This window comes from Dermacentor andersoni, chromosome 10 (genome assembly GCF_023375885.2).
Source record: "Dermacentor andersoni chromosome 10, qqDerAnde1_hic_scaffold, whole genome shotgun sequence".
Lineage (NCBI taxonomy): Eukaryota > Metazoa > Arthropoda > Arachnida > Ixodida > Ixodidae > Dermacentor > Dermacentor andersoni.
Window position 1 is genome coordinate 86,723,539 of NC_092823.1, and position 10,888 is coordinate 86,734,426.

Genomic DNA, 10,888 nt, shown 5'->3' on the forward strand with positions numbered 1-10,888 from the left:
GGGTGCGGGCATCGTAGTGCCAGGGGGTGCGCTCTCTTCTCTTCGGAGAAACCGCACTATACCCGGTCTTCCGTCATGCGCGACCGCGCACTAAGCGGTACGCTGACACATGAAACTCTATGGGAGGCGTACTGGTGGTCACATAAAGCTGCATTATATGCGGTCCCGCATTATAGGCGGTTACGTTATAAATGGTCTATGCTGTACCAAGGGAGGTGTGAAAACTCATAGCGGCACTCGGGACCTTTCGTTCAGTGCGATAGAGGAACCGTCTCTGTTGCCAGCTGTCACCATTACAGTACTTGCATGCCCTTTCCTCTATGCTGCATCTACATGTCAATGGCAAGTGGCGGGGCCATAGTGCTGTGGTAACTAGTAGAGTGGGCATGCCACTCATGGTGGCACTTGGCATTTTTCACGCTGAGTGAGCGAGCGAGTGACTCTCTCCATTTGCCACCTTTCGCGATTGCGGTGTCTGTGCAACCTTTTCCTCCATGCTGTGCCCGCGCCTTATCAACGGCGAGCACTGTGGAACTAAATCACAGCTGCGCAGGCAAAATTTACTCTGCACAGCTTTCCGTATGCTTGCCGTGACCAAGGTCACCCAAACCCAGACACACTACTTCCGCTGTGCTGGTGTGGGATTGATTTTTTGTTTTGATTGAGCCATGTGACATCTATATTAGACTTCTGCCGAGTTGTTGTGCTGTTTCAGCTCAAATTTCTTAGATTCTATGAAGTAGTTGCTTTTATCGAATTACTGTTCATATTGAATTTTTTTGCCATCCCGTTCACTGCGTTATAACGAGGGTTTACTGTACCTGCTTTATTTATCTGGTGGTGTGGCCTAGCGCTGGGCCCATCGTTGTGCACAACACGGTGGTGCCACCTGTCAAAACACATGCCAATCAGCTACCCCTAACAATTTCAAGATAAGAAAAATTAAGTGTTTTTCGTGCGAGGATTGCATTTAAAAGAAGGGAAAAGAAAGACTAATTGGTAATTGGAAGCAGTCATCTGGACATTGGTCATCAAAGAAAGCGCCAAACTGTGGTGAGGTAGTGGCATTGCCATTGCCAACTTTGTTTATCTGTCTCCTGGTAATGGCTTCCGTGCACTGCATAGTTCCTTTTTGAACCACACAGCAATGCTTGGCAAGCTGTAGCGCGAGCGACACACTGGAAACTGGCACGCCACTCTGGACAGGAGCCATATACAGTAATTCTGATTAATGGGTGCGCTCAGAATGGTGTCCACTTAGTTCTAGTGTAGGAAAGTCCAGCAAAGTTGGCCAGACTGCACGTTCCTTCATGTAGACATGCATCGTAACAAATTTTCAGCTACACTTTACCAGTCACAAACGAGGCGCGTTACATCGTGGGAGCTGGTAGAGTGTTTTCCCTGCTGCGGGGCCAATTCTGTCATATGTTTGTGACGTGGCGACATGTTGAATGCGAGGCAGTATTTCTGATGCATGTGGGTGCAGGTGCTGCAGCGCCCGTTGGATCGGGAGCTGGAGCTGCTCGCCTCGGAGGACACGGGCGGTGGTGGAGGGGGCGGCGCTGCTCCGGCCGCTGTGGGCCGAGTCCAGCTGGACTCCCTGAGCAGCCAGCCAGTGGAGCAAGAGCTCAAGGCCACTGGGCAGCACGGTGAGTAGGAAAGGGCTCGCAGTGGCATGCTGTAGACGACTGTAAAGGTTTACTATGAAAGTTAACTACGTGAGCACATGCTCACGTAGTTAACATGCTCACATGCTTCGACCAGCGGGGTGGCTGCTGTTGAGAGAAGAGATTGGAGGGTGCCTACTCTGTGTCTTCTCATGTAGCATCTCTCTATGTCATTCGTGCAGTGATAATTTACTACGACAAAATGGAACTGCATCATTTTTGTAATTGTAGATGTATCTATCCTTTTGCCACGCATGCAGTTTCGCACTTCACTCGCCCTTAAGCATATTGATTTTTGCTGGCTGGTACAATGCATTTCTGGTTTAGCAGTAGCATTGGATAAATAGACTATTGCTGGCATGCTCTGCCTAAGGTAATGCCGTACAAACCGGCATTTGGGCTTCAGCTGTAGTTACAACACGCCATAAAGAGTCCTGACGCAAGCGAATTGTCGGACACACAAAAGTTTGCTTATTTATTTTGCTGTTGCACACAAATGTCCCAAGTAATTCGTGCTGTGGATGCAATGGTCATCGAGGTTGTGATCGCAACAATAAGCGTAAAAGCCTGCACCTCCTGGTTGCATGGCACTACCGTGAACGTCGTGTGAGCCAGAGTGCTTGTTTGGAGTTTTTGTCCTGGACGAAGCAGACGCAGTGCAGAACCAAACCAGCATGTATATGAGGATACTGCTCTGTGCCAACATCAGCGCTCATCAACACATTCTGCATGTCCGTCACAGTATGTCATTCAAATGCCTGGTCATCATGCGTCGGCAACAAGTCAATGCACCGCTAAACTTGCACATTTGCGGAACATGCCAATCTATTCTCATTCACCTGTTATGGACTGCTTTGCAAGCACTAATGAAATGTGTTCAGCATGGCCACTGTGGCCACGCGTGGCCACAAATAGCACAGCGATGAGTCTTGCTCCTTGCTGTTGTGGTGGTCTTTCCCACGAGTACAGGCTACGCTCATAACAACGGACCCGCGTACAACAGACTTTCAGATATAATGGACTATATTTCGACTTTAGTTTGTTCTACCTATTTATTAATGCAACGAAGTTTGCTTTGGACGGACCGCACTAAATCGAACTATCGGCTACAGCAGACGAAATTTGCAGCAATTTTTTTCAAAATCGGCCGTATTGAACATACTTTTTCCACTTCGACACGGGCTGACAGCTCTCTTGCAAGGATCAGCCAGGATTGATCACGGCTCAATATCATGCGCACGACCGAGGAAGGCGGCTTGGAAACACGGGCGCCATTATTTTGAAAATGATTTGCGATGTGAACAAAGTGCGCGCCCACGCAGGCCTCTTCTTCAGTGTGGACAAACTGCGCCCAGTGCCGGTAGCTTTGTATGTGCTGTGCTTTCGACATTTAGTTCGCATTGAAGTGAGAGTGAAGATAAATTCGCTCGCTGCTGCTGCCACGCTTATCTTGCTTAATTTGCTATCGCAATCCGTGCTTCGCTTTTCGAGCAAAACTGTGACTTTTTTTGTTTGTTCTTTACTTTGGAAGTTCTTCACTCACTCTTTGCAATAAAGTTGTTATACATTGTGACGAAAGTTTCATAAGTGAGGCGTTTCGCATATTACGAACTTCGGATACGACAGACGTTTTTCGTCGGATTATCAGGGTCCAATGTAACGAGAGTCGACCATACTACTGAAGTGTGGAGGCATGCGGTGGTTTTATTAAATCCAAACTCTGATGCAAAAATACGGCGAAAAGCGGATGAGGCTGGGTTCCTACTGGTCACTCGTGGAGCCGCAAAATTCCATTTGCGAAAGCCCTGGGTTCTGTGGAACCCAGTTTGGGAACCCCCGATCTAGACCCAATTAGCCCAAAGCTTGTAGTTGGCAGCTGATTGCAACTGGGATTAAATGTGGGAGTTGTTGCAGCAATGGTATACGCAGAACAGACTAAGTGAGAAGAATGGTCTATTATATCTGAAAGTATATGGTTTGTAACGGGTGTGCACTGTAGCTTGGAAGTTACCCTGCAGTAGACGTGAATAGGCTGACGACAGTGATGATGATCGTTGCGTCATCGTAGCGTGGTGTTATTCTGGCAGTGACCAAGGGGTCAGCAGAGGCCGCTTACGAGTGGATGCGTTTGATCGCGCAGACGCAGAGCGGTCAGCCACGGACGAGGAGTCGTCGTCGTCGTCCAATGAGGAGGCAAGTGACAGCGAGGCAGCGGGTGACGAGCCGCACAATGAGGAGGCCCTGCTGCGTTGTCGCCGGCGGTCATCCCAGATGCGCAAGGTGGAGAGGGGCTTCGGCACTGCTTGTTGCCGGCTCGATTATTTGCTTCCGCTGTCACTTTTTTTACCATGCACATCTGTAATTACTACAAATGCGAATGCATCTGCTGTGTGGGCTCAGTGACTGTAGCATTGCACTACTGGACATGAGGTCATGGGTACGATTTCTGGTTGTGGCAGCGGCATTCTTGTCTACTGTGCTTCAGGTGCACAGGGTTGTTATGTAGGAAAATAATTTGAGCTGGATTAGTAGACTAACCTTCTAAGAAGAAGCCACCTTTGCCAAGAGAAGAGGCTTAGTAAATAGTCTAAACTTGAGCTTGTTGGCTTGGTTTCACGACGGGAAAACAGTGTGACAAAAAGGACAGGAAAGAGAGGACAGGGCTAGGTGCTGACTTCAGCACCTTTTCATGTACTCAGAGCCTAGCCCTGTCCTCTCTGTCATGTCTCATTTGTCACGGTGTTCTTGTCACGGCTCAGTAAGCCAGAAACAGTGCAGAAATGAAAGACGAGTAGCGACCCCACCTTGGAGTTCCTGCACTGAAGTTGCCACTGTGACTTCGCGTGTTTTGACAGCGTCTGCTTGGCCTAGTTAACCTTTATCGGTAAAGAAGGACCACATTGCATCGTAAAAGAGTCGTAGACTGAACGGAAGAAGTTTTAAGAAGTTTTGCTCAGCCACAGTGGTGCAAACAATAAATATACTTTGGAATATGTGACACCACACTGGTGTACTGACATTAGGGTTGTGATGAGAAATTCGAAAAATGGTACTTTGAGCTTGGCTCTCCACTGCGGCATCCTTCATAGCCCATCTTGTAGCTTCGAGACGTTAAACCTCCCAATTTGAATTATAAGTGTGAATGAAATGAAGCATGCGATTTTTGGCAGCTGAGTAACGAAGACTCGTTTCTCCAGTCACAACACCTGTATGTGTTATTGGGCAACATCAACTGCTCATCAGTTTGGGGGTGTTTGGCTGGCTTAATTGGCCCAGGGCCCCAGAACAGAGTGAGTGTTTGCCAACTTGGTGGTGATAAAGGTGAAGAAGGGAAGTGAAATTAGCAGTAGCATGCAACAGCAATGAAGTGCAAGGCTTGTAGTTAGTTGATGTTCGTTGTAACGGCAGTGCAAATGAGATGGCGAGCACAGAGGAGAGAAACACACCAAACAGCCACACTTTTTCTACGAGTTTCTCTTCTCTATGTCACTGTGGCATTTGTGCTGCCGTTACGTTGATTTCAAAAGGAAATTACGTTTTTGAAAGAACCCTTTGCTTTACCTCTGCATGCAAGAATTGATTCCAGGTGGCAAACAGACAATGTGCAAGCATGACACTGCCTTCTACATGTCTAGGTTGACAGCTTTCCTTGTTAAGAAGGGATGTGGCAATGAAAAATATTTTTTTAATTTATGGGAATAAATTCATGAAATTTGGCATGCAGGTATGATTTGTGAGGTTTTTAGCGCACGAAAAGGGACGAGAGACAGAGGCAAGACACGAACACAGTCTTGCCTCTGTCTCTCGTCGCTTTTCGTGCGCTACAAACCTCAGGAATGGAATACCAACACACCCTAACCTACGCTCTTTCAAGGTATGATGTGTTATGCCGATACCATAAGTGAAATCAGTTTTGTGCCATATATTATAGTTTTCGAGCTACAATACTTGACAGCCTCTAATGGCCATCCCAGAATCAATTAATTGTGCAATTGTAGATGTTCCTGGAGTTGTTATTGCAGGATACAGGGTGAGGAAGTTTGTGAAGGCTTGGCCCACTCCATACAGCCGTATGTGCTCGCGTGTTTCTGATGCAAGCCCCTTTGTTTTGCAGAGGAACATCAAGCAGAAGTTCATTGCCCTACTGAAGAAGTTCCGGGTGCCTGACGCTGAGGTGGGCTACACTGCTCTCATTGGGCTTCGAATCGCTATATTGGTGCGCTATCGGCTGGTGCAAGTATTTACACGACAACTTATCACACTTGCACCGTAGAACGTTCACTTCATAGCAGTAGTCGTTCTCTCGTAACTGTTTCTAACGCACCTTCACTGTGCACCGAGCCGTAGACGGCTGTCAGCGTCATTTCCCAAGAAAGATGCAGGCTGTGTACAGTAAAACTTCCGTTAATGTGTACCGCACGGGAACACTGCATAACTATGCACTAAACAGTATTAAGCACTAACAGCCAAGTACATATTTGCGTCTCTTGATGTACACCGCCACTGCCGACAAAGAAATTAAGGTGATGCCACAGTAAAAGTTACTTTAAATATGGAATAGGACATTTTTTTTTTCGTTTGTCCAACGCGGGGGAAAGTCGCACAAGCAGTCACACGAACAGCATTTGAAAAACTTGGGCACAGTACGCAGCGGCAGACATAGCAGCAGACAATGCAGCAGAGTGGACGACTTGTCCGTATAGTGTACTAGAATACCCGAAAATGTGCCATCTGCAGTGCGACCAAACGGGTGCGTGGAAGCTGCCGCAGCGATGGCAGTCTTAGAGGGCGCTGTTCGCAACTGGTGTGCTACAGCTGTTAGCTGGCCCATTCGCTTGCTGTCCCATTTCCAAGATTTTGACTATAGCGGCCTTTTTTTTTTAATCTTTAATCTTGCAGCACTGCTAAGTGTGCTTGAAGGGTTGCTTACATTGCTTTTTAGCGCAAGGAAGATCAGTGCACTAAATGCGAGTTGGAGCAATCTTTGCAAAACGTAGAAGTACCAATACTTTGCACTCACTGTATTAAAGGGACACTAAAGGCAAATGTTAAGTCAGTGTAGGCTGTTAAAATACCATTCCGGAAGCCTCGCAGCGGTTGTTTCATGCCAAGAAAAGACTTTGTTTAAGAGAAAATCGCATCTGAAGGGTACAGTTACATTTAGAGCAGTTCAAATCGCCTGCCCCCTAGCAAGGGAGTGGTGACGTCGCATATGCTGTCTCCGCCCTTTGCAGCCTGTGAATAAAATGGCGCCCGGCAGACTGCACCGTGGTTTTGTGTACAAAATGCAAACGCACAACTGTGGTGAAACTGAGCCAAAATAGAGGTGTTGGATTCACTGCTGCAGCTGCTTTTGCTTTCACGTAGATGTGGAAATCCCTGCTACTTGCATTTTGTGGTAGTTTCGCGAGCCAGCAAAACCAACGCAGCACTACACGATAACAAAGCTACTGAAACGCGAAGGTTGTGCCAAGTCAAGCGAAAACGAAACTTTTTGACCGCCCGTGGCGTTGTCGAAGGAGAATGCCAACGAGTTCTTTCTTCTAAACATTGAATAGAGCTGGACAGGTAGCATTTTCTTCTGTCTTATAATGCAATGCAATTATATTTTTATTACGAGAAGTTTAGTACTAGCGACAGAAATAAAATGAGTGCCTTCGTCATCGGGCTAGCACTTGAATGTCCCTGCTTAGTTGCAAATCGTGTCCTGCATTTACCTCAATTTCTCGATTACTAAAACTTTGTTTGCGATAATATTGACACCTCGAGCATTGATCTATCACTTTAGCTTGTCTTAATATTTGCCTTTAGTGTCCCTCTAAAGTTCTGTGTGCGCCCTCATATTTCTTATATATGTGTGGGTTGATTGAAACAAAGAAATAAAGGCTGATTTTGGTTGGTGACTAGCTTGAAGCAAATATGTAACTCGAAACACAACAATTACGCTTTTAACTGACTTGAAAGCTACTCTCCTAATTGGGCTTGGAATAGCATTGTGTGTATTAAAAGAAATAATACTGATTCTTGGTCAAATTTCCTCGCTGTATGCATTTCTTGTTTGGTTTTTGAAGTGAAAGTACATTTGCTATTTGATTTTACACTCTAAGCCTGTATGTTTCAATATTCTTATTCAGTTCAGCTCGAAAGTGTTGGCATTTAAACACCCCTATAAAATTGTCTACTTCAATATGGCCCAATGGTGCCACGACACAGCATATCACGTAATCCGTGCACCTTGCTTGAAACTCCCTAGTATCCTAGTCTCAACTTCAGCACAAATGAAGGGTGAGACTAGGATACTTCAACTTCATTGCAACCTCAACTTCGTTGCAATGTCTATCTGTCAAGTGACTGCTCTCAATGCAGAGTTGTGCATTGCAGTGGGGGTGCTGTCGCTTTATTATATTTAAAACTATGTACCGCTTGCATCACCTTGGCCCATCCTTTCTGGTGGATTGACCAAGAATGGGCTCGTACCGATATCACCTGCACAGTGAGTGCTGAAGTTGTCAGGGCACATGCTCGTTGCTACATACCTAGCGACCCAAGTTGCCTGCTAGGCCACACAGCTGCGAGTTGTGCATTTGGGCGCATACCCAGCCCCCCATGTTGTCTGCTCGGCAGGACAGCCGCCTCCGCATACCTGGCAGCCCAATCTAGTAGGCAGTTTGGGTCACTGAGTGAAAGAGATCAGATGTGTAGTACCGCAAAGTGGGTAAAGCTCTCAAAGAATGCCAATTGCATTAAAAGGGTTCTTGTTATTGCTTTTAGCTCTTGTGCATTGTCTCTTTCTTTGCTTTTCTTTCCTTGATTTATATGCTCTATATACTTGTGATATCAACGCGCTATCCTTTCTCATACAATGCTCCTAATCGGTGAGGGTTATGTTAATAAAAATAAAATGATTTCGCCGGGACTGACCTTTAGCAAGACTGTCAATGTTTGCAGCTCGGATTGCACTCGGTGCCATTTAGCTGAGCAGAGCCACAGCCTGGACTGTTTGCCATCGTGTCTGTTGCCTGTTCAGGCGTTTGGCACGGATCCGGGCCTGGAGCAGGAACTCCTGGAGAAGCCTGGACTGCAGGAGCTGCTTCTGGATGAACTGGAACTGTCGGAAGACGACAGCGGCGGCGCCGAGGACGACCTCAGCTTGTGCTCGTCGACGCCCAAGCCCAGCCTCAGGCCTTTCTTCTCCTCCGCCACACTGGTACCGCTTGGCGACGACGCGCCGGTGAGTGAGAGGCCTCACTTAGCCCATCGTAAAAACGTTTACAGTGCAGTCAAAAGATGAGAGGCAAAAAAACGATGAGACAAGGCACTTGGCAATGGCCTTGTCTGTCGGGGCACATTTCTACCCATAGGGAAAAAAAACGCGGCTTTCCGGCAGCACCAGGATTTGAACCTGGTACCTCCCACATACGAGGCGGATGGTATACCATTTCACCATTGCTGCGATGAGGTCATCCCTGTCATTCCTCCGTCTTCTATAAGTTATGATGAACATCAACCAACTATCGTTTATCTTGCTTTACTTCACCCTCTTTAGTCACGAAATGTGACGCACCGTCAGAAATGCGTGAAAATTGATGAATTTTATTCCAGGATGGTGCAAACTACACTTGAACCATTAGACCTTGACGACCTCACAACGTAGATGGCGGTAGTCATTCTACCATCATCCCTTTTATTGAATTGGATTTCCCATAATTCCTGGGAACATTTCTGGTTTCTAACCACACTACAAATGCATATTGTGTCAAAAAGAAATAGAAGCACTGTATAAAAAAATTTTAAATGATACCAGTGTAGCTAATAAAAAAATGGTGAAATAAGCACAAGTGGGCTCCCAGCCAGGTGCTCGGCCATTATAGGACTTCAGTGCTTGGAGAGGAGGGCTTGTCCCCAACCTGAGGGCTTCCCCACTTTAAAGGAGTTTTGGGATGCCACATGGAAAATAGACACCATAGGAGCGGCCCAAGCCTCCTTTTTTCTGTGCTCACGAGGGTTTCGTCGGGATTTTGACAGCACAAACTCCTTTCCCAATCGTTTCATTCCTGAAGAATTAGAGGGTTAAAGAAAATGAAGCCGGTAGGACGATCCTTTGTACTTTTTATAATGAGCCCTTGTAGTTAAATAGTAGCTAAATTTCTCTTTAGTTTAGTCACTTGCAGCAATATTGAAAAATTCTACTAATTTTTATTATTTCTTTTTGTTAAAGTCTTCGAACGCCATTCAAAAGTTACCAACTGCTGGCATCGTGAGGCGAGAAAAACGTCTCGTTCACAATTTCCGATAGGATGCGGCTCGTCAATCATCCCATCAAACATGGTAGTTCATGCCATTAGAGAAATGTTTGTGTATGCGAATACCCTGCAGGCTACACTGCAAGCTGCAGTCTTATTGGGAAAGTAAGTGTTTGAGTGGCCAGCGGCTTAGTAGTGGTTTTTGGCTTGCCACTGCTGGACACAGTCGGCAATAACAAATCGTCTACGCCTTCTGACTGATGGGTTTATCTCTTTGCTAATGAGAACTTTTTCATAATTTGCAAGTGCCCTTCTATGTATGGCACATTTGCCCAATTAATGGTGGCACCGGTCACCTCTCAAACAAAGACAGCTTGCTGCACATGCCGGGGCTTGTCTCCTGCACATGGTTTCATCACGAGAGCCACATCTGCATTCTCCATACATAATACTGCCATAAGTTCTTCGATCGGTCTTGCAGAAGAGCTAGCTTTACAAGAAGGGTTACAGTGGAGCCTCAGTTATGCGTCCCCCAGTCATGCGACAACCTGCAGTTCACGACAAATTGGTTTGGTCCCGGCAGAGAACCCTCGTAGCAATAATGTATTAAAAATCTTGATTATACAGTAGAACCCCGCTGTTACGTTCCTCACTGCTGCGTTTTCCCGGCTGCTACGTCGTTTTCATCCGGTCCCGGCATAGTTTCCATAGGATCCAATGTATAAGGAACCCCGCTGTTACGTAGTAGCTGTGAAAACGTTCCCGCATGATGCGTCGCAACTCGAACCCGCCTGGGCAACGCACTCCAACCGCCATTTTGGCTTTTGACGAGTTTTGACCGGGCTTGGCCGGGCTTGGCTATGGAACTGGCTGCAAAAAGCCGCATGCCAGTTCGAGAGGCCGCCACTAGGTGGCCATTCGTGAAAAATGCTCTCACTATCATCACTGTGGTTACGGTCACTGCATGGTTTGTTGGAC

General features: G+C 46.7%; 1 protein-coding gene across 2 annotated transcripts in view; it reads left to right on the forward strand.

Moving 5' to 3' along the window:
* KrT95D (phosphofurin acidic cluster sorting protein KrT95D) overlaps window positions 1-10,888 on the forward strand; it is a 68,494-nt gene that overhangs the window by 22,573 nt on the left and 35,033 nt on the right. For both annotated transcript variants that reach the window (XM_050191491.3, XM_050191492.3), the window contains exons 5-8: window positions 1,487-1,649; window positions 3,808-3,947; window positions 5,782-5,841; window positions 8,695-8,898. In XM_050191491.3, coding sequence (XP_050047448.1) covers window positions 1,487-1,649; window positions 3,808-3,947; window positions 5,782-5,841; window positions 8,695-8,898 — 567 coding nt within the window. The remainder of the gene's footprint in view (window positions 1-1,486; window positions 1,650-3,807; window positions 3,948-5,781; window positions 5,842-8,694; window positions 8,899-10,888) is intronic.